General features: G+C 44.0%; 1 protein-coding gene across 1 annotated transcript in view; it reads right to left on the reverse strand.

Annotated features, from left to right (window-relative positions):
* Nucleotides 1-828: 828 nt before the first annotated feature.
* Nucleotides 829-24,273, reverse strand: part of LOC310964607 (DNA-binding protein SATB2-like) — a 28,313-nt gene continuing 4,868 nt past the window's right edge. The window contains exons 2-12 of the mRNA XM_083937797.1: nucleotides 20,787-21,017; nucleotides 17,740-17,925; nucleotides 13,610-13,736; nucleotides 11,240-11,363; nucleotides 10,361-10,463; nucleotides 8,588-8,638; nucleotides 7,928-8,460; nucleotides 7,622-7,834; nucleotides 6,718-6,870; nucleotides 5,084-5,275; nucleotides 829-3,521 (exon numbers count right to left, since the gene is read on the reverse strand). Coding sequence (XP_083793923.1) covers nucleotides 2,895-3,521; nucleotides 5,084-5,275; nucleotides 6,718-6,870; nucleotides 7,622-7,834; nucleotides 7,928-8,460; nucleotides 8,588-8,638; nucleotides 10,361-10,463; nucleotides 11,240-11,363; nucleotides 13,610-13,736; nucleotides 17,740-17,925; nucleotides 20,787-20,979 — 2,502 coding nt within the window. The 5' untranslated portion in view covers nucleotides 20,980-21,017 and the 3' untranslated portion in view covers nucleotides 829-2,894. The remainder of the gene's footprint in view (nucleotides 3,522-5,083; nucleotides 5,276-6,717; nucleotides 6,871-7,621; nucleotides 7,835-7,927; nucleotides 8,461-8,587; nucleotides 8,639-10,360; nucleotides 10,464-11,239; nucleotides 11,364-13,609; nucleotides 13,737-17,739; nucleotides 17,926-20,786; nucleotides 21,018-24,273) is intronic.

Here is a 24,273-nt window from a genome sequence, read left to right on the forward strand (position 1 = left end):
GTTAGTGAGGACTGTGCACTTTGTATTTGCATGTGACAGCTGTTGTTTTATAAAGTTTGCGGTTAGAGTCGAGGTATGTGAGGGCTGAGGAACTGGAGTGGAATGACGGCTTTCTTGCCTACTTTTACGCAATGTCGTTGGGCCTCTCTTTTATATCTGTTCATCTTTAAAGGCCCCATTTTATTATGTGAGATGTCTTTTTTTCTTAAATTATAAAGCAGACTATGTGCTATATAAATACTGTGAAAGTGTCAAAGCGCTCAGAGAAACGCACACAGCCCGTGTTCAGAAACTGTGCCTTTAAACGAGCCGTCGGGACTTCTGTACGGTTGTGATGTCACATAAACAGAGGTGGAAGAATGCTACAGTGCAGCATGTAAACATCAAAATACAAGCATGAAGCTAAAAATGAGCGGAATATGGGACCTTTAAATCCAGAGCGGGCCTCATAATTGACATTTACAGCGTGAAAACATGAGAAAATGTCCGACGTCATGAGTCGACGGAAGCTGGGTGCATATTTCGTGCAGGTTGCCGCTTTATCAGAGAGCCGCTGCACAGGACCGGCTACCAGAGGTTTTCAAAAGGACAAACAGGGCAAACGTTCCACACAGAGAATACTTTGGAAAAGTTTTATCAGATTTTTTGACGTCCTGCCCACAATAGAATCAAAAGAACAATGGTAAAAGCATCAAAGTGGAACAAATCAGGAACGTCGCGCGCTCCGTCCAGGACAGACATGATTGTCAAACTGAAATGCAAATGTGTCTTTTATACCCTGCTCCTTTGTGGCACACATTACAGTGAACAGTGTCAGTAACAGTAGTCGCATCCCACACACGATGACAGAATCAGTTTTGCAGGTGGATTGTCAACACTTACAGTATGACTCATAAATGTGCATAAACGTTTTTAGTCCGCTTTAGAAATAAAGTGTGCAACACTGACTTCGTACTTCTTCAGATTCTGCTCTTTATGGTCACATTTACAAAGATATTTGAAGTCATGTCAAAGGAAATGGCAAAACTATAATTACAACAACAGATTTAAGTAAATAAAAGTTAGTAATAAATATCAATGGGAGGGTAGTGTGGAGCTGATTTACTGTTTCACATAGAGCTCAGGTGATGAATGGAACACCTAAAGCATATTATGCATAAAAAATACACATGGAACGTATAAGGGGCTTCAGTTTGGGCGGAGGTGCTGGTGTTATTGTCTGTATGCCTTTATTTCCCACAGGTGGATGCATGTATCATGAGGTAAACTGCCCAATGTCACTACGGTGTATGTTTGGTCCAGATATTCTGACATCTCACCGTAACAACAAGTGCTCCAGCTCACATGGGAGTTCTGTCTTCAGCTTCTCTTTTTGATTTATTCATTTGTTTCTATTTATTTCTAATATCTGACCAGGAATGTAACAGGTTGGCAGTAGACTCCAAACACTCTATCTTATATGTGGGCAAGCCCAAAAGAGACACTGCAGCCAAATGCTTCGCTTACTGCTCATAACTCATCTTTTTTTGAGGACATGTAAAATTCAATTAAATTTTGTCGTTGCCAGCTGAAAGAGATTCTTCAGATTCCTCCAGTGGGGTTGCATGAGGTACTCACCCATGGTCAGTGTATTACCGTTATTACAGTACAGTAGATGGCGGTCAGCACAGCCCCAGAAGCAGGCAGGGCAGACGAAGAGGCTAAGCAATGTACCGCTGTGGACGTGGCAGCAGCTAAATGTATTTTCACCACCTAACAAAAGACTGTGTGTACGCTCTAATAGGAACTTTTAGCCTTAGACAGCCTTGTTTAAGTTTAAGTTTAAGTTTAAGTTTAAGCGGACGGATCTGCTCTCTGCTCTCATCAAAACCGCCAGACTCCATTGACAAAAACAGTAATTTTGCCTGTTGTGAGTTTGGTGTTTTAAAGTCTTAGGAGATAACAAAGTGTGGGCATGCCGACAGCCATCTACTGTGGGTAATACTGTGAAGAATGACCTCGTACAACCTCACTTCCAAAAATGTGAACCGTCCCTACAGTGAAACCTGCCTCACCCTACCTTAAGAGGAAACCTCTGCTGGTCTCTTTAGAGCGTGGGTGTCAAACTGATCCAGTAAAGGGCCGTGTGGCTGCAGGTTTTCATTCCAACCAAGCAAAAACACACCTGACTCGACTTACTCAATCACCTGAACTGTCTTCACACAGTTGATTTGTTGGACCAGGTGTTTTTGATTGGTTGGAATGAAAACCTGCAGCCACAGCGGCTCTTTACTGGATCACTTTGACACCCATGCTTTAGAGTATCGAACAATTCACTTGAAAATGTAATAAACAACAACGTTAACTTAAAAGGTGGCTGAAGATTCAAACCGTTTCAAATCACTCCTGCAGCATACTGTAATCCACTACAGTGTTCATTCTGAAAATACTCACACAGCTTCCCTGTTGTATTATTGCATTTAGACCGTGATTGGGCAGGAAGCTGTGTATTCGGTAATACTGTAAAAATTGCACTGCAGGAGTCGTTGGAGAGGTTTTAACAGTCACCTTCAAAGCTCACAGAGGTTTCCCGGAGATTTCTGGAGTTCCCATCATCAGGAACAACTGAGTGAAACATTAACATTTTTTAGAGGAACTTTGTTTTTTTTCCTGGCAGCATCAAAGCTAAAAATACTGGAAGTATCTGAATGTAGTACCCTCGGATCCCTTTTCACTCGAACCTTGCTTAAATAGTTTTCCACAGTTCTTCAGATATTAACGAGCTCTGATCATCAGCTCTGGTGAAGGTGATGAAAGTGTGTGTTTATTCACAGGTTATCTGTGTGTGGGCTTCACAGTTTGATCGTGTCTTTTGCTTCCATCTAATGACTTCCTCACTTCTCGTTTCTCTGCTGTTATCTCTGCTGCTCCGCGGAGTGGGGGCTGTCCAGGCTGCTGTAGGGGGACAGAGAGGAAGTTGCTGGCCCTGAGGCTTTCCCATCATCCCCTTCTCCCTTCTCTAGCTCCATCTCCACATCTCTCTCCTCTTCTCCGCCTGTTCTGAACACCTCCACTGATCCTCTCCCGTCCTCACTCGACTCCTCAGACGCAGAGAGACCCTCCTCTCCTCGACCATCCACCACGCAGACGCCCCCCTCGCTTGGACTCAAGCTCTCCTGGTCGTCCTCCCCTGGGACGGGCTCTCTGACCTGGTTGTGGTGCTTGACGTTGTAGCGCTGGTTCTGGAAGAACTTGACGATGGTGTGCTTGGGTAGATCCAGCTGGGCCGACAGGGTGTGGATGGCCTCCTGGTCGGGGTAGAGCCCCACATCGCCGATGAAGGACTGCAGGATTCCCAGAGCCTCGAGGGAAATCCGTGTACGTGAGCGGGCCTTCTTTGGTCCACTCCCTCCAAGGCTAGGGCTCATCCCACGCTGGGACCCGTCTTCTGAGCCATGCAAGACCAGCAACGGGACCGGCTGTGGTTCTTCATGAATCGGAGATGGAGTGGTCAGAGGTGGCAGAGGCTGTCTGTGGAGGGCCTGTAAGGGAAAGAAAAGGATTTTTACATTATTGTGTGTGTTGATGGTGTGTGTGAAGATGTTACTGAGAGAAAATTAAAGATTATCAATAAGCATGAAAGTTAATTCTTGACCTAAACCTAATTGCCTTAATCAGCATCTCCATGTGATCTCCATTCACTGATGAAGAACATGAGATGCTGTTAAAAGTCTGGAAAAAGCTGGGAAGTGGACCTCAACTTTCCAAGACTTCAAAACATCATTATAACTGTCAAAAACTGCGAAAGGTTGGATTAATGGCAGTTAAATGAGATCAATGTGGAGACCAGACTCTGACACACTGAGGGTATTTAAGCGCTTCCCCAGTTCTGATAAACTGCTGCTTCCTGTCTCTTTAGAAGACGCACTACGGAGGTCTGTGAAAGTTTCAAGTCTCCTTGGTAGCACTGGTGTTTGTCAAACGTATTTGGCATGTCTGACTTGGTGCATGAACTAAAAGATCACTCGGGGTCACCACGGGGACCTCAAATGAGTATAAAAACATTTAAAAAATAGGAAATGCAGCAAACAAATGATTAAAGTTTCATATCGAGTGATTTTCTCTTCTGAACATTGGCGCAAAGATCCTTTTGAGGCTGTGTGCATTTCTCTGTCGATTGCGCGTTTTGCTACTCTCACAGTATTTATAAATCACCTTGACCTGCTTCATAATCAAAAAAGACATCTCACTTTTGACAACGGGGGACCTTAAACTCCTCATCACCACAGTCATAAGTGAACCGCTTAGCGCCTCTTTCAACGCCTCTCTGCAGAGCCATTAAAGGACATGTCTCACAAGCCCAAGTGTCACTGACCAGCTTGTATCACCCGCCGCCGTGAACGTTAAACTCCCAAATTCATCACACAAACAACCACACTACTAGAGCTTATTAACAGGGTGGGGTGGCCAGCACACCCAAACACAGGAATCCGACACCATAAATCTGTGGTCCGTCCAAATTAAAGGACCTAAATAAAGATAATGGCAATTCCTTTTTCTCTGCATCAATAATTACAGGGACTGTTCTGAATAATATTGAGGTTAGGGCCAGACTGGAGAGCATTTTGGTTTTTGGGGAGAGGGTGGGATGGAGGAGTGTTTAGCAGGAAATGTGTGGGCTGGTCATTTACCACGTCTATTTTCAATTACTTATGGGACACAAGTATGACAAAGAGGAGGGCTGCGGAGACGAGCAGGTGGTGGGATCAGACAGATGGAGGGAGACACACACACACACACACACACACACACACACACACACACACACACACACACACACACACACACACAGACACAGAGAAAACTTTTCTAAGCAGCGCATCAAGAAGTCAGATGCTGGTATTCACAGTTTCTCACCCGTAAAACCCTATAATTGGTGTCTTGTTTGGTTTGTTTCTCCTTTTCTTTTATTCTTCAAAATAACCAAAAATGAATTGCGTAAATTTCTTATAGAAAATAGAAACTAAAAAATAAATCATCCCTAACTCCATCTGACAGTGCAGTGGGACAAAAACAAAGCCCTAACCTGGCTGCATGTCTGTACCTGCTGGTCTGGGATGTGCAGGACGGTGTGGAGCCTTTCGCTGTGCTGTTGTCTCGACTCCTCCTCGTAGACCTGATCTCTATCGGCCTGCGTTAATGCCAGGAACCTCCTGATGGTGCACAGGTTCTCCCACAGTGTGCGGTTCTCAGGGCTCGGGCTCTCTTTCCACCTGAGCAGCTCACACAGCCAGCCCTGGGGAGATTTAGGTGTTTAATTACTCAAAATAGGATGTTTTAATGACTGCACCTTACTAAAAAATAAGTCCTCTGAGTTCTCATGGATCAGGCTTTTTGCTGTTTTGTGTTTTGTCCTGTAAGCAGTGGGGTATTTGAGCAGATTTGGCCTGAGTTAATGCATGTGATTGTTTGTTTGTTCTGTGTATGTTTGGAGCAGGCTGCCAGGCTGTGTGTGGCTGTGTGTGGCTTTGTGTGGCTGTGGCTTCCATCACTCCTGAGCTCATGTGGCTCTGCTGACAATATGTTCAGTTCTTCAGTTCTGCCCGCATGTCTGATGGCAAGGTAAAGCTGTGAAAATATTCTAAATATAGCGTACACTTAAACTGATATTGATTTTTTTTAGGTGCCTAAAATCCGTTTAGCTGCTGCCCCCGTCCACAGCAGTACACTACTTAGCGTGTGCCTGTCTGCTCCTCTAAAGTGGCAACCGACCACCATCTACTGTAGGTAACACACTGACTATGGATAAGTATCTCTCACCAAGGGTTAATGCTAATCCCTGAACTGACTGGAGTCACAAGAGTTGACTTTTGATACTACATATTTGAATTCTAAAATAAACAGAACAGAGCCGACATTGTCCCCCGAGAGGAGAAAGAAGACAAGAAAGCAGAGAGGGAAAAAGTCTGAAGGGAGCAGTGAGTGTCTGCAAGTGTGTGTATGTGTGAAGATTAGATTATCTCTGCTAGGCTGACCCAGGATCTGCCACCAGCTGTTGTTTATGCGCAGCCTTCAGCCTGGAAATTAATGGTAATAACGTGATCATCCCTCCTTCATCTTGTCTATCTTTCCCTCCGTCTTGCATCCTTCTGTTGCTCCTTTTCCCACTGTGCCCCCTGCCATCCCTCACTCTTTTACTGCTTTATCATTTCAGACTTTTTAGCATCGCTCATACATTAACACGCACACGCTCTCAAAGCCTTTCTGATTAATAGATTAGTCGCATGAAGTCTGTAAAAACGAAGAAAAAAGTAAAGGCATTTAAACTGGTTTTGATAGCATCGTCTTGCTCTCTTTGTCCCGACCGCGCAGACTCCTCTTTGATCTTGCCTTCCATCACCCGCATTGTTTATCGGAGGATGGAGACATGACGGTACGCCGCAGCGGGTAATCAGATCCCCCACATGCCCACACACACAGTCACGCCCCCGCATGTTACAGCCTCATCAACTCCTACAAACATCATCAGCTCAGTTCGTGGACATGTGTACCCGGATGTGTTACAGGAGGCTCGTGTGTGCGACTCATTCTTAAAAAGGTTCAATCAACATGTCAACAAGTTAAAAAGATGTGTCACCTCCTTTCTGAGTGAGTGTTCAGTGTGTAGTGTGTAGCCCATTCATGTAAATACTGTGTATTAGAAGATCGAGGAATGCATCGTGTTTATCTGGGACTGACCTGACTCTTATTGGCAGCCACCTTGGCAAACAGAGCCTGGGAGACCTTCGCCCTCTTCATCTCCTGCTGGATCTCATCATAGATCCCTGATGAGATGTGCACCAGCGAGTCCAGCTTCAGCGGAGGTTCTGCTGCAGACATGCTGCACTTTGTCTGCACAGAGCGGGACACAGACACGGGTGGGGTTTTTACATTTACGTGATAAACAGAAGGTGAAATCTAGAAAGAGGATCATTTATTTCACATTATTGCCAGTTATTGACTGTTTATTCATCACTAGAGTCCGATTTATATGGTGGATTTAATAACAGTACATCTATTAGACCAGTATCAGTATCTACAGTATCTATTGCAAATATTAACTGCAAAAATAACAGTAACAGCACATAAAATGTGATGAAAATAGTGGAAAATTAGAAGAAAATATCACGATTTTGTAATAAATACATGCGATTTGCCACTCTGCTGTATCACTGGTAATAATTGGATTGTTTAATAAGGAAAAGTCTGACAGTAACACTGACCTTCATGCCTCTGATGTGAAGTGTTTGGCTCTGTTTCATTACAAACAGAACTATATTTTTAACGAATTCAAACTTGCGTTCCTGTGATTGGTTTCCCTTGTATGTGTCACATTCACATTAATGTCGTAAAGCTTTAAAACGCCCTTTCAAAGCTTATAATTTATAGTTAACAGCGTACTGCACAGCTCTGAATATGTGCAATTTTGTATGCACTCTAGGTGGAGGACCCAGATATTTCTTATAATTATTATTATTATCTATATTTTAGTGCAGGTGTGAATGTGTGCAGCGCTGTATAAACTAGTCTCTCTGTATCACTGTCCACATGCAGCGCTGCCATTAGTCCTTGTAACTGTGCGGTCCTCTTAGTGTGTGTGTACCTGTGGGAGTCTGTGTGTGTTGGTGTTGGGGATGTGGTTGGTGGAATGGTTGTGGTTGGAGTTAGCGCTCCTCTCTCTCTCCTCCTGGTAGATGCGGTCTCGCTCTCCCTCTGGCAGGATGAGGAAGTTCTGCATGGCCTTCAGATTGACCAGCAGCGACTGTGAGGCCGAGCGAGGATCCTCCTCCTTACGAAGGATCTCTGACAGCAGCCCCTGTAGCCACGCACACACACACACAGAGGGGTCAGCGTTAACATTAATGTTACTTTATCTGGTAAACAGTTGTAATGATTTATTACAGTTTACCTGTGTGCGGTTAAAAGCCACACGGGCGAACACCGCCTGAGAAATGCTCGCCCTCTTCAGCTCGTTCCGCACTTGCTGATAAATGCCGGAGGAGACTTCCGCCCCTGAGCAGTTAAGGCCGGGCTCCGTAGCTGCCCCTGGGCCTTTGCAGGTCCGTGAGATGGGCGGGTGGTGAAGGAACTGCTGGTTGACTCCCTGCGGGTGCTGGTGCGCGAGCAGGCGGCTGACGGCGAGCTGCTGGTTGATGAGGTGAGCCATGGCGAGCTGCTGACGGACGAGCTGAGGGGAGAGCTGGGGGGAGAGGAGCCCGCCGTGGCCCAGGAGAGGGGGACCCTGGGGACGCAGTGGCGCACTGGGGTGATGCTGACTGGCCAGGTGAGGCAGACAGTGAGGCTGAGCCGAGGTCTGAGTGTCCCCTAGGCCACTCTTCATGGGCAGAGGTCCGGGGCCGCCCACGGTGCCCAAATGAGTGGGGGAAGGTAAGAGAGAGGGAGGACGCTGGCCGAGGACGCTCAGGTCCAAATCCCTCTCAACTGTGTCAACAAACACACACACACGTTTGTTTTAATATACTTAAGAAGATATTGTTTTCTAACCCAAATCTGATCCCTACAAGTGGCATCATGTCACCAGAAAGTCATCAATAAAAGATGAACATACCTTTAATATCGGATTTGTCCTGTGCTGACCACATCTTGTCAATGTATTCACCTGAGGGGGGAACATCAGAGTAGTAAGCACATAGAGCACAATAGGATACATGCCAGTGACAGCAAAGACAGTACTTCTGGAGGGTGCTTAGCCCCCTTATTGGGTGTCCTACGTGGATGAAGCCCTCTTACGACCAACCTATGGGAGTATCCTCAGCTGTCACATATAAAAACAAGTAGCCTGCACCTATAACTTCCTCCTAGAGGCAAAGGGATGCTTGTAAATTCTCCCTTTCACATCAATCTGTTCTCACAGCACCAACACAACCTTTCTAGATGCTGCTACAGTCTAAATATATTTAATTCATAATGCCTCTATGTGTGACTCTTTAAATACTGCACATGTTGCTTTTTTTAATATAATAAGTACTGTATATCCAAAGGCCTATTGTGGAGGGGTAGCAGGTGAAATCTTGGTCATTTATGAGTTAAAAACAAAGATAAGATGTAGTTCAGAGGATGATCTCATAGCCACAAAAAAAGGAAACCAAAGTCCTTTTTCACTAAGTGTCTCCACGTTCTCCTCATGGGATCAAATACGTGAAGAGTGTTTCCTCTTCATCACTGCATTGAACTTTTCTGTTCTGGTTTTTAACGGCCTCTCTGCTTGTCTCCACATAAATCTGCTTCTTATTATGCTTCTGCTGGGCTTAGTTGAGAGTCACATTTTAGGTTATTAGGGGAATAAAAGTTGGAGTGAGGTTTGGCAGGGCTTCAGATTTTTACCTTCCCAGTGTGTGTGTGTCTGTGTGTGTGTGTGTGTGCAAGAAAAGCTCTTATTCCTGGTTTTGGTCGCATGTGTGTTTGTGTGTGTGTGTGTGTGTAAGGGGGTTGCTGCTGTTTTCCATTAGGAGTTAAGAGCATTTAGTTGTGTCATGTGTATTAAGGGTGACATTAATGCAAACCACGTGTGACAGTTTCTTCCTACTGAGAGTCGGTCAGCTGTCAGTGACGGACGTCTCATGCTGCATATTAGACATATACAGCCACACACACGCACGCGCACACACACACAAACACACACACACACACACAATCCCATTTAAAGCAAATAAATCACGAAAACAAAGGCAGCCGGGCAGGTGAGTAGTATTAAGTCGAGCTGTGATTAGCAGTGAGTGTCAGCTTTAAAAAATAGCTCTGACAGTCTCCACATTCAGGGCAAAGCAACATAAAGTACAACCAGCTCAACAGTTGACGGTTGAGGCGCAGGAGAGTAAAAGTTTTTAACAAGGTGAGAGAATTTAACGAGGTGACGCGTGCCACCAAACTGCATCAGCTCACAGATAAACAGACACTTAACGGGCGAGTTACTGAACAACATAAAGCTGCTGCAGAAGTGGAGCAACACCTGCGACTGCGTGCACACAAGGAACCAGATTACTGTCAAAAATTGTGTTTGCACGTGCCACAGTAGTCCGATTATGTGTGCATGTGCTTGAATTTTACAACACAGACTTCTGTTCAGCTGTGGGCACCAATGTATGTATTGACTTTTCATGTTATGCAATACAGATCGATCTAAGACTTACATTTCTCGGCTGTTACAATCCACCTAGTGCCTTGCTCAAGGGTATTTTTTGACACAACAGGAAAGCATTACGGATTCACTTTGTGCCATAAAGTGTGTTGACTTTATGGAGGAAATTTCATCGGTTCAAAAGTCTAACACTACCACTGCGTCAGGACTCAGAGTTTGAAAATGTGAGTGTGTTAAAGTTACCTTTGATGCGTTTGTACCTCTTGTACCAGCGTCCAAACTCCTGACACTTTGAGGTGGAGACGTTGATGTAGTAGGAGCTGTTCACTATCGCTGAGATCATACTCTGTCAGAGACAGAGAGAGAAATGGGCAAAAATACAATTGATTCATTGTAATTAGAAAATAAAGAATGCTGCTGGAGGTCATTGATCATTTGATCTTTGATTATCGTCCTTTGGATCACGGGACACATAATAAACGGTCAGGATCAGCTCATGTAAAGCCTGTGTCTTGGGAGTGGCAGCTCCTTGAGACTGGGTGATGAGCTTTTCTCACTAAAAACGAGAAATCAACCGCTTCCCAGCATGCACTGTGGTCACTTCTACAGAGTGGGAGCACTCTACATGTGTAGTAAAGGCTCAACATGGGAAACGCTGAGGATTCAAACTCACATGAGTCAGGCTGCAAACACACACCACCCACACACTTCCCCCTAATCACTAATTACATCATGACTAAGTCCTGTGTATAAATCACAAGTTGAAATGACACACTCTCTAAAGTCTAATGACTGCAGGGTGTGTGTGAGCAGGATAATTGAGGTGTGCGTGTGTGCGTCCCTTTCCCATGGGACGGTATCAATACTTGTGTGTGTGTGTGTTATAGATTACACAGTGCACCAAGTGTGTGGTAAAGTGATGATGAAACCACATGTGTCCACGTGTGTGTGTGTGTGTGAGTGAGAAAGGATGTGACAGAAACAGATACCCAGATAAACATTTCTCTAAAAAAGTCATTTAAACTAATATCTCCTCACTTGCACAAATGTTGACTAAAAAAAGAGGCGAACGAGTGAACTGGGAGCCTTTATTTGCTGTAGCTGGTGATGTTGAGAACATACCTGGGAGAGGGGACACTCCTTGGCCAGCACGCTCTGGTTGGTCTCTCTGAGCAGCTCTTTGAGGGCGCTCCTCACTGTGGCGTGGGTCCACTGCTCGGATGGCAGCTCCTCGAGCCGTGCAAAGCTGCACACCAGAAACTCTTTGTTACTATAGCTCACAGCAGGGGATGTCACAATGGTCAAATCACCCAGCAACCGGCTATAATCATTAGACTAATGTATACTTATTCAAAGAAGCAGGAAGTGACATCTGTTATCTGTCGCTTAGATGTTTTTTGTCCCTGATCATCTTGGAAAAGTCACCAGTTTTCCCCATCGTTTGCTGTTTTTACTTTTTCTGTTTCTCCTTTTAACGTGAATAATGTCTCCTTTTTCTGTTGTGACTGTCAGTAACAATGCTAAACCACCAAACTTGCTGCTGACTTTATTTCGACACAAACACACTGGTTCAACTTTAACCTGTCTGTCACCACAGCTGGATTAACCACAATTCATCCAAAACACAAGTACAGTGGGTACGGAAAGTATTCAGACCCCCTTAAATTTTTTACTCTTTGTTAAATTGCAGCCATGTGCTAAAATCATTTAAGTTCATTTTTTTTCCTTTTAATGTACACACAGCACCCCATATTGACAGAAAAACACAGAATTGTAGACATTTTTACAGATTTATTAAAAAAGAAAAAGTGAAATATCACATGGACATAAGTATTCAGACCCTTTGCTGTGACACTTGTATATTTACCTCAGGTACTGTCCATTTCTTCTGATCATCCATGAGATGGTTCTACACCTTCATTGGAGTCCAGTTGTGTTTAATTCTAATGATTGGACTTGATTAAGGAAGCCACACACCTGTCTATATAAGACCTTACAGCTCACAGTGCATGTCAGAGCAGATGAGAATCATGAGGTCGAAGGAACTGCCTGAAGAGCTCAGAGACAGAATTGTGGCAAGGCACAGATCTGGCCATGGATACAAAAAAATTTCTGCTGCACTTAAAGTTCCCAAGAGCACAGTGGCCTCCATAATCCTTAAATGGAAGACGTATGGGATGACAAGAACTCTTCCAAGAGCTGGCCGTCCAACCAAACTGAGCAATCGGGGGAGAAGAGCCTTGGTGAGAGAGGTAAAGAAGAACCCAAAGATCACAGTGGCTGAACTCCAGAGATGCAGTGAGGAGATGGGAGAAAGTTCAAGAAAGTCAACCATCACTGCAGCCCTCCACCAGTCAGGGCTTTATGGCAGAGTGGCCCGACGGAAGCCTCTCCTCAGAGTAAGACACATGAAAGCCAGCATAGAATTTGCCAAAAAACACATGAAGGACTCCCAGACTATGATAAATAAGATTCTCTGGTCTGATGAGACAAAGATAGAACTTTTTGGCCTTAATTCTAAGCGGTATGTGTGGAGAAAACCAGGCACCGCTCATCACCTGCCCAACACCATCCCTACAGTCAAGTGTGGTGGTGGGAGCATCATGCTGTGGGGGTGTTTTGCAGCTGCAGGGACAGGACGACTGGTTGCAATTGAAGGAAAGATGAATGCGGCCAAGTACAGAGATATCCTGGACGAAAACCTTTTCCAGAGTGCTATGGACCTCAGACTGGGCCGACGGTTCACCTTCCAACAAGACAATGACCCTAAGCACACAGCTAAAATGACGAAGGAGTGGCTTCGGAACAACTCTGTGACTGTTCTTGAATGGCCCAGCCAGAGCCCTGACTTGAACCCAATTGAGCATCTCTGGAGAGACCTCAAAATGGCTGTCCACCAACGTTCACCATCCAACCTGACAGAACTGGAGAGGATCTGCAAGGAGGAATGGCAGAGGATCCCCAAATCCAGGTGTGAAAAACTAGTTGCATCATTCCCAAGAAGACTCACGGCTGTATTAGCTCAAAAGGGTGCTTCCACTCAATACTGAGCAAAGGGTCTGAATACTTATGTCCATGTGATATTTCAGTTTTTCTTTTTTAATAAATCTGTAAAAATGTCTACAATTCTGTGTTTTTCTGTCAATATGGGGTGCTGTGTGTACATTAATGAGGAAAAAAATGAACTTAAATGATTTTAGCACATGGCTGCAATTTAACAAAGAGTAAAAAATTTAAGGGGGTCTGAATACTTTCCGTACCCACTGTATGTTCAATGAAAACATGTTCATGCACAACACTGCTAACAAATCTGCATAAATAAAAATAGCAAGACCAATGTGTGTGCACGAGTGCGGAGCTCAGTAGAGAAATCTTCAGAATTAATAATATTAAAAATCAGACCAGAGTAACAACTAGCAGCTTGACTCCAAACGTCAATATTGCTCATAATTCCGTGTAATTTGAAGCTAATAAACTTGGACACATGCTGACCTGTGCAGGATGATCCGCAGTGTAACCATGTGGTAAACGTCCAGCAGCATGTCAGCCACTGTTGCCTCTGGAGCGTCTGTTAGGTAGTGGATGGGCATCGGCTTCCAGCGGCCCACTTTAATGATGCCTGGAGAACACAAACACACAAACACACAAACAAAGAAACAGAGGACAACAAATGCAGAATTAAATCATGTGTTCATTTATGAATCTTCTGTTGGCTGTTCTTGCCTTTCCTTATCGATGTAAACCTAACCTGTGTGTGTTGTGTGTGTGTCAGAGTGTAACAGACGGACTCCCCCAGTCTTGGAGCATCATCCTGGGTTGAACATTCCCCTGGCCTTCCAACAACCGTGACTGGAAGTGCAAATCTAAACAGGCCTAATCGCGTTAGGATCTGCTAAATCAAACACAGACCCTGCCTGGCCTTGGCTTGCCAGCCTCAATCGTGTGTTTGTGTGTGCGTGTGTGTGTGCGCGCGTTTGTGTGTGTGTGTTTGTCTTCATTGCATGAAGATGCTGGTGATAGGGGCAGAATGAACAAAGGCCGTTCTCTTGGGACTCCACAGTTGATTAATCAGAGGAGAAAAGTCAAATCAGCTCGACATTAAAGACCGACGCAGGCTGAGTGAGACGATGAAGTGAATAAACACTGTGAGGTCATCGTTCCGTCTGACAGCACAATATTTCTTCTCATAACCGGCACTTGCATGTGCTGTGTGTCCTGCCGCTTTAGAAATGATTAATACTTTAACATGTCATCAGCCGCTTACGCGTATGAATTTACAGACCCGCTTTAACATTTTAAAGCTCTTCCTGACCCAAAATATATTAAATGCAGAAATAAAAAGGAATGCAGTCATAGTAAATTAATATTCTAGGATTTAACAGGTTTCCCATCAGCCCACACTTATATCTGAAGCACAAATTATGCCCAAAATAGCAGAAACTAAGGGCTGATCTGAGATAATTGCAGATATATCTGCTCACATGTTGGTCAATGACAAGATGTTGCAGTACAAAAACACCAAAATATACAACTCACAGCTAGACATGACATAGAAATGCATGCAATTAAAGATATTAAACAACAAAAAGTAAGAACTCTAGGCTTTTGAGCGACCTCTCCATGTCAGAATTACAGACATTAGACATAATGACAGAAACTATTAATTAACGTTACACGCTGCGTGCATCTCAAACATGTTTAAGACCATTTGGTTGGGAGATAGTGTCCCGTGTGTCCCTTAAAATAAGTTTCAGCTCGTTTCTGGGAACCTCTGGTGGTTTCGCGAGCCTTAAAAATACGGTAAATGGTTATTTCTGAGTGAGTAATATCAGTGAATGCTTCCCAAAACATGGCCTTAAGTTAAATTTAGGTAAAGAGAAAAATTTGCTGAGCAGTTCACCTAATCCCATGTTGAATTCAGAGCAGTAACCATATAACCTAAATAAGAAATAGCTTCTTTTTAATTAGCCATAATGTGCGAGTTAATTAAAGAAAACCCCCTGTGCCAGTTAAGAGTTTAAAAATACCCACGCAGCCAAAGTTATGCAAGATGCAATTCAATGGCAGAAGAAAATAGAAGAGACTGTATAATTTTGGTTGCGACCGCAGTGGGGGAAAAAAATGCATGACTCCAGCCAAAAATTATTTATTTGAAAAGAAAAGGCTTATTTCTCAGAACAAAACCTAGACGTTTGGGAGAGGCGAGGGGGGTCGCAGGGCGTCGGCCGCTCGGTTAGAGTGCCCTGTGTTTACGGGACACACCAGGAATGTCAAACTGCCCTGCTCTGTGCGTGCGTGCGTGTGTTTGTGTGTGTGTGTGCGTTTGTGTGTGCGTGTGTGTGTGTGTGAAGGCTGTTGTTTCATGGTTGACTGGTTGTTGTCTGCCTTGTTTTGATCCCAAAATGATGGGAAAAAAGTTTCGGTGCTGGTCGGAGACGCACAGATACAGACGGAGAGTTTAACCTTCGCGCTGCCAGGTGGGTTGACTGAATCACATCACAAGATAAGTGTTAGATGGATTTATCTTGCAAATACCTTCTTGGTAAATACCTTTCCTGGGATCGACTAAACACTTGGGGACTCGTTGTGCCCATGTGGCAAAAGCCATCCATCTGGAAACCAGTCATACTCTAATAAACCGCTGCTGGAAATAATTAATTTCTCATCACTTACCAAAGAAAGACCCAAACATGAGATGTTTCCCATTAATGTGTAATAATGAAAAAGCTCAGATTTTCTGTGTTTCCCAGATGTGATGTGAAGAGGCTGATGAACCTCTTTTTTCCCCACTAACTATGTGACTCACTGAAGCTTGCGTTTGAGTGCTGTGCTCGCCCTCGCCCTGGTGCCAGAAAGTGACACTTTTGTCAAAGTGGAGAAGCTCTGGGTGGAGCTGAGCAGGATGTGTGAACCTCCCTGACTGTCGATCAAGCAAATATGCCTTAAAAATCACACGATTCGTCATTTCTTTTGCCACTAGGGGTCTCTTAATCAAAGCAAAAACAACAGACGCAGTTTGGTGATGTAATGAAGGAGCGTGGGATCGTGGGAGTTGTTGTTTTCATCACCATTACCGTCACTTTCTCCCTGAGCTGAATTATCCGCAGTGGGCTTCTCCTCTCCAAAACAATTGATTCAACTGGTAAAAATGCTGACTAAAGCAGTTTCACGTTAAAAAATCAGCATTTTTTCAACACTGTGTGACGCAGACGGAGCAGCGAGGAAGATCCAGAAAGAACATTGTAAAAATGTGGCTAAATAATAAATGAATGACAACCACAACACTGACACATGCACAAAGGGGATATGAGTTTGAGTACGGTTGAGAAACATCTGGGATGATGTAAGTACACACCTCCTCAAAATATAAAATATAGGTCTAGTCCAGGGGTGTCAAACTCAGGCCCGTGGGCCAAATCTGGCCCGCGGTGTAATTCTATTTGGCCCGCAAGATCATATCAAGGTTCTATGAGAGCTGGCCCGTGAGTATAAAGCTCATACACGTCTACTTTTCTGTTAACACACATGAGCATCCATGCTACCAGTCTCTGCAGGCACAATTAATCCACCCCTCCCCAAAAACGACCCAAAGAAAGATGGAGGACAGGAGCTTTCAGCAGATGATCTGTGTGTGAAGGTAAAGAGCTGTTTGTCACCGTGGCTGTAACCAAAGAATCAAACATGAGAAACACCACGACAAGAACAAGGAGCTGCACTGGAAAGGTTCAACATTAAACATCTGGAGAGAATTTTTTTTTTAGTAAATATTGAGTTTGGCCCACAACTTTGTCCCAGTTTTTAAATTTGTCCCACTGTGAATTGGAGTTTGACACCGCTGGTCTAGTCGTTTTAAACATTTTCATGTGACCTTTTTACACATCATACCTTTAAAACAAAGCCAGCCTATCTTCTAAATGGTGCAACTCCAAATAGATGCCACCAAGATTAATTAAAAGTTGTGCATTCGATCATTAGATTCGTTCGGCATTAAGGTTTTGTTCTGGACAAACACTTGTTCCTTTTACTTCAACACGGCCAGTTGAAGAAATAAGTTAATAAATCACAATCAAACATGTTCAGTAGCTTTTTTTTACGTTTAAAAATACACAACTGTCAAATTTGACAGCCAGGGCTGCAGTCGACTGATTCATTGTTATAGAGGACGTCTATCATTTCCAAACAGCATTTCTTGAACACTAACTGAAATTATAGTGCATGCAAACATAAGTACAGTGTATTATTTTACTGGTATGGCTGAAAATATGAGCCTCTCTCATGCAGGGGAAAGCTGTATTTAAATGTCTGAATCCCAAAAGAATATCTGGAAACAAACAATACAAAGATGCATCATTTCAGAACTAAAGGAGTTTTGTTCCCTGCAGATCAGATCAGACCTCCCTTCATGTGGGGGTGTAGTGCGTATCACAGAATGCAGGACACGAGTCATTAACTCATTGTTGTGATTGACAGTTGTGTGGACAGTCGTTATCAGAGGAAGTGACATCATTGAACTGAAATCAAGAGAGCCTGAATATATTGATTTGACCCTGCACACACACACACGCACACACACACGTACACACACACACACACACACACACACACACCCAGAGTCTACTTACCACTTGCCTGTACAGCTGAGCTGTGTGAGTATCCCAGAGCGACCAGTGCCGTCTCTACCAGCTGCGTGAAGAGGACATCCTTATGAACCAACACAAACTCGGCGTGACGGTCGCCGTGCCCCTCGCAGTCACCAGCTACGCCCACATCTGCATGCTCCACCACACAGTAGACTGGGATCATCAAACCTGACAGACACACATACACACACACACACACACACACACACACAGAGTTATAGAAGAAGATTGGGTTTGTATATGTATTGTGTACACAGGAAGTGGAAGTTGCTCAATACTTCCCCAGATCCATATTTTCCACATGTTCGAAGTTCTTTTTTTTAATCACAATAAGTTAAAATAACTTTTGCATGAATTATAAACAGGATTGTCCAGTTTAAGTCGGGAATTTTTGTGTTTAAACTGAGTCTGTTGCAAAAACAAACCCTCAAAATTCAACATTTATCCCGGTCAAGGTCCCCAAACTCCCATAAAAATCTTCTCCTCGCCTTCAAGACAATGCACGACCTCACCCCCCAGTACGTACCAAACCTCCTCCACCCCGTCCTGCAACCTCTCGCTTTTTCCGCGTTTAGCCGTTACTGTTACTTTGTTGTTGTTTTAATGAAGGGATATGTCGGTCTACATGTTTTTGGTTTCTGAAAATGTACCCAACTCGGGCAGAAAGGAACTTTTCTTGGAGGATTTTCAGGCTTCCTTCCTTTCGTCCACCTCTCAGCGTTGTGTGAATGGGATTCTTACAAAAACCAAAGCTGACAGCAACATTTCTCAACAGATTTCTGTCTGTTCAGTCACAGAGTGTGTTGTAGTAATAGCTGCTTGGTGGTCTCAGTGAAAGACTGACTGGGCAGCTGCCAGTGTGAATGTTAGTGTCAGTGTAAGATTGTACAACTGTATTTATATATTTGTACCACACATTGAAACCCACAATGAATAAGACTTGTTTCCAGAACCGCTATTAAAGCTCTGCTGGATAATATCTATATCATTAGCACTCAGGAGCGATGCCATAACTCCAGCGGTGAAACCGGTTCCAGTGCCTTGGTCTAGACTCGTTATTGGGCAAGTCCCGGGAGCTCCTCCTGGAAGCATTCACACCCATGCAGTCCACTGCTCCGTCCCACAGGAACTGATAATTAACAAGCTATCAATCCTCCTCCTGACGAGGCAGCGACAGATCAGCCGGAGCCAAACCACAGCAGCATCAGGCACGCTATCCACCAATAAGCCGACCACTCAGTGAAAGGGTGGAGGTGGAGGGAGGCAACCCTGCCGAATATGTGTCTGTGTGTGTGTGTGTGTGTGTATACTGTTACAATGTTTGTGTGATGATGCATGATGATGTTCTCAAATGCATGAGAGAATAATGGGCATTTGTGCGTGAGTGTTTTCTGTGTTAGGTATTTTAGAGTGTACATGCTGCTCTGCCATATCAATGGTGTGTGTGTGTGTGTATGTGTGTGTGTGTATGTGTGTGTGTGTGTGTGTGTGTGTGTGTGTGTGTGTGTGTGTGTGTGTGTGTGTGTGTGTGTGTGTGTGTGTGTGTGTGTGTGACAGAAGACACCCAACATCATCCACATGTGCATGGTAGATTTTATTTTGGTGCCCTGTGCAAACACTTCAGCATCCCTTCACATTAATAAGTGTCATTGTTCGAATGGAGCTGCACATTAATCGACTCATCGCCGCAGCTCTACACTACGTGACAAGTCTTACGGACAATGCACCGACAGGAATAAAGTCGGGACACATGGAAAAAGGTTATACATTGAGGTCGTTTGGCCATGAAGTCAAAGTTCATACAGAATAATCGATTCTGGTTGGGTCCTTCGTCTCACGTCCTCTCTATTTCTCCCCAGCAACAATTTTTAAGTCACCAATCGAGCAAAACATTCTCTGCTTCTGGTTTTATTGTCTTTTGGGTTTTCGTAAAGACAAACCCGAAATGTGAAGGCTCACCTCAGACTCTGGGAGAGTGTGATGGGTACGTTTAAACAAGACAGAAACAAATAAATGAAGAGCAGATTGAAATACCCGCAGAGGCCTCTGGGGTAAAGTGGGAAAGGAAAACAGAAGAGGAATAGAGTAACAGTATTGTGTCAGTATGGACAGACAATCTGAGGAGCGTTTCCAGCGTTTAACTCGATCCAGGCCTCGAAGCACCGTGGTGGTGGTACCTCCACTCTGCCTGTACCTCTTGCTTGGTGTAATGGTGTGGAAGAGTGTGTGTTGGTGTGCTTAACTAGGACCTGGGCATTGTTACTGTAAATTCATGTCAAGTCTTGGGTGGTTAAGGGGAGACTTATTTTGAAGGGGAGAGGTTAACACTCTAGCTTTACTACTACTTTTCGTACTGGACTTTTTCCAAGGGAGGAAAACATTCAGTCTGTTCACTTTTGGTGTTTTTGCTGCGCATGTGAAGTTACTTTAAGCCAGTGCAAAGAGAACATAATGGTGTTTTCAGGTGTTGGAGTTTTGGGGATTCAATTCATTTTCATGCATAAATTTGCTTGAGTATCATTGTGTGTTTGTCAACAGCTTCGGTCTGAATACATGAATACTTGTATTTTGGGTTTACACTAGAACATGTTTACGTGATTTAAAGTTAAAAAAACACATTATTTTCCTCATCCTGTCCGTCTGAATATCCCTGTGTTCACTCTCTGTCTGAAACGCTCCGTTTTAGCCCCTGTCTCTTTAAGACCCCCTCCTGAAAAAGACCAGTGTGCTCTGATTGCTCAGCATTTTCTGGGTCTTCCACATCTGCGCTCTTGCATCTGCATCGTCACTGCAGCCTGGAAATGACTGTAACGGCACTGAAGCAGCACGTTCTACCAATATATAGTATAGTTGTGACATCACAACCGTACAAAAGTCCTGACGGCTCGTTTAAATACTCTCACAGTATTTATATAGCACTTCAACATGCTTTATAATCAAAAGAGACATGGATATCCCACTTTTTATAATACAGGACCTTCAGCTCTTGAATTTGAATAAGCATATGTACATCTGCGTTAACGCCCCACCTCCTAATGGTCTCAGCGGTGTGCCATTCTGCCTGATTCGCGAAGCTGCCAGGCTGCCATTGACCTCCAAACGGCTCAGCTTGCACGGCCCCGGGCCACTGGAGGCAGGGCTCTCCCCTCTCTCCTCTGGGCTGGTGCTGTCTCGAAGGCTGGGGCTCTCTGTTCCTCCGCCCGCACCTCCGCGCTGCTCCATCCCCCTGAAAACTCCAGGACCCAGCAGAGAGTGTGAAGCTGGTGGGAAAACACAAGATCTTACTTTAGTGCTCAGCAACAGTCAGGTCACATCAAGTTACAACATATTCCAAAAGCATTGGCTTCGATCCACAGGATTTAGTATCCATTAAGACAAACAGACAATCACATTAATCAAGGTTTGCGTTTGAGAGGATATAAACTAATAAAACCAAAAACAAGCGCGCTGAAATAGTCCTCATGCACCTACACACTGTACATCAAGTATATCGTCTTTCATGCTCCGCCTGTTGTGTTGACAGTGAAAAGTCATTGCAGACCGTTTCACCAACAACTGCTCGCTTTGTTCCAAGTCCTCCCCTGCCAATATACAGCGAGCACATTTCTTTGTTATCCACATACAAGGGAGGCAGCGACGACCACAACAGACGCAGAGTCAGAGGCATCTGGGACGAATCACAGGTCAACAAGTGGCGTTCACTCAGACTAAATACAGACAAGTATATTATTTTCTGTTTACACACATTGGAGTAAACGACACGTTGTAATGACAGACGTGTAAGGAACTCTACTCTATGCACTCTAAGTAAGAATTAAACCAAAAAGCACCGAATTAAAGGGAGGGTTCACTTTTTTTAAGTGGGGCTGTATGAGGTACTTAAGGTGAATAGATTATAAGTACAAGTACAATGTATTATGAATACTATATGCTGATATAGGCATTAAAAATGTAAAAAGGGAACACTGCCGGCTTAATATTTACACCTCGGGCTCCATGTGGTTTCAAAACTATAAAAAAATGTTTCTTTTTACTGGTTTACTGTCAAGTTTTAAAAACATTTAGAAGTCAGCAAAGCCTCAGAAGTGTATATATATATATATATATATATATATATATATATATATGAACCGCCAAAACCTGCAGCATCATTAAGCATGGCTAAATAAACTCTGCCCAGTATCCTCGGGAAAGCCTTTGGCTCTCTCGACTTTGTGTTTTTCCTCACACTGTGCGGTTTCAGCTGGTATGACAGTAAAGCCGGCAGCGACACACACAATGTGAACCCAAAAAGCGACACATGATTATAATAAAACACACATGCAAAATTAATAGCTGCTGTTAAAAAGGCTCGGCCAACACAAACAAACAAAGAAAAAATTAAATCACACAGTATGGGGCTCAGCAACGCCCTCCACTACTTGGCTTAATAGAGAGAAGAGAACACCCGTTGCGATCTGTCTCTTTATCGCATATATCTGAGGAATAGGATTGGAATAAATGCATTTGAGCCTTATTGATTTAAGGCAGCTAGTATATCTGTGTTTGATATATTTGTCAAAGCTTTCCAGACGTCTCTTTTAACAGGGGGATTGGGGTGTGTTTAGCGTAGCTTAGCGCGAACACTGGACGCAGAAGGAAGCTGCTATTTGCTCCTTGCTGATGATTGGCTCATTGGTCTGACTGTGTGTGTGTGTGTGTGTGTGTGTGTACCGCCGATCCAATCCCTTCCTCCTCCGCCTCCTTCCAAAACATACCGGCAATCGGATGATGGAGTCTGGTGGCTTTAACAAGAGCACAGAGCGGCTTACGTAAACTTATACAAGGCGGGTAAAACTATTCTAAATACAGCGTACACTGCCATCGGCTGTAGGTTAGACACCGACTATGGCGCACAGCACCTCATACAACCCCACTTCAAGAATCCAAAGTATCCCTTTAAACCAAGCGGTAACCAGTGCCAGCAATTAACCACGAGTTTATCATTAGTGATGCACACTTACTACTGAGGGCCAATACCAACACTGGGATTAAGAGCCCAGGGTTTTCCACAATTCGTCATGGTTCCCTGCACAACAGCAGCACTGTTATGGCAGAGATCTACCTACAAAATAACCTGGTTATTTGACGTCAAATTCAAAACATCCCTTCAGGAGCGGGTGGCGTCACAGACACTGTGACAAATGTTTTTCTCTACGATACGCGATTAAAAGGCAGTTTCATTAGGAAAAGACCACCGTGTCGATCCTGCTGCTGATCCCTGCCCCTCTGGGAGCAGCGGTCCCTCTCACACTGCCTTTGCTAATCTACCCATTAATCGATTTACCCATTATCATAAATCAGATTGAATGATTGCTGAGAAGTTTCAATGCCAGCAAAACAAAACAAAAAAACACCTCCTAAGGAACTTCAAAAGTTGCCTTTCCATCAAAGTCATTGTCTCAAATTAAACACACGCAAAACAAAAATGACACAAAGCACCAAACACTTTCCGCGTGACACAGGTTCAGTGAGCGCTGCACACCTCATCCACTGTATCGCATCACGAGCAACTGAAATAGGAATGCAAGGAAAAATCAAATATTAAATGGCACGTCGACTTAAGCTGCCCTCTCTCTCCCCTTCAGTGTGTGTTCAGTCTGCTCCTAATAAACACATTTTTGAAATATTTGCATCAATTGATTATAATCAGGCCCCTTCCCTCTTTCATATGTCCTCGTCTAACCAGTTTAAGTCATTAATGAGGAGACATGAAATGTGTGTGTGTGCGTGTGTGTGCGTGTGTTTGCGTGTGTGTGTGTGTGTGTGTGTGTGTTGAGGGGAAGAAGGGGGGGGGGGGTTCATATACAGACACAAACAGCACACACAGTAATAACACAACATGGTGTGCCTTTAGTTTGTGTGCCTCTTCAGTATTTGGATAAACTGTCTCTCTCTTGCAGCACAGTGGTTTTGAGCGTGCACGGCTTTAGAAGAAAAAAAAGGTGTTTTTAGGACTTTTAGTTTCTTTTTCTGGCATTGAAATTTGTATTGAACTTTTAAGACACACAAATAAGTACAGGTTGAAGATACACATGTTTTCCTTTGTGTGTTTTTGGTGCTGACATCCTCTCACACGCAAAAGGAGAGATTATGAAATCCAAACAAATAAGACACGTAAAACACACATGAAAAGAAACCGAGGCCACCGAATAAATGATACAGAGAGCTGCATTTAGCTGAAGACTTTTAGTTTCTCAACTCCGGCACAATGAATCCAGAAAAACCAGAAAAGCCCCGGAGATCTTAGGGCCAAAGTCTGGGATCGTTCTCAACTCGGTAAGTTCAGATAAGCAGGATGTGAAGATGGCGGCATCATTTGGGAAGATACCAAGTTACTGCTGATGTAGTTGTATACTAATGTACTGCATAATATACTGTATGTGTATGTACTGCATACTGAATTAACAGTTAAGTATGTCATAGCAGGGAACTGTTCACACGAGAGCTGTAATCAGGCCCAAAACGGCAGCAGTT

This window comes from Echiichthys vipera (assembly GCF_963691815.1).
Source record: "Echiichthys vipera genome assembly, chromosome: 23".
Lineage (NCBI taxonomy): Eukaryota > Metazoa > Chordata > Actinopteri > Perciformes > Trachinidae > Echiichthys > Echiichthys vipera.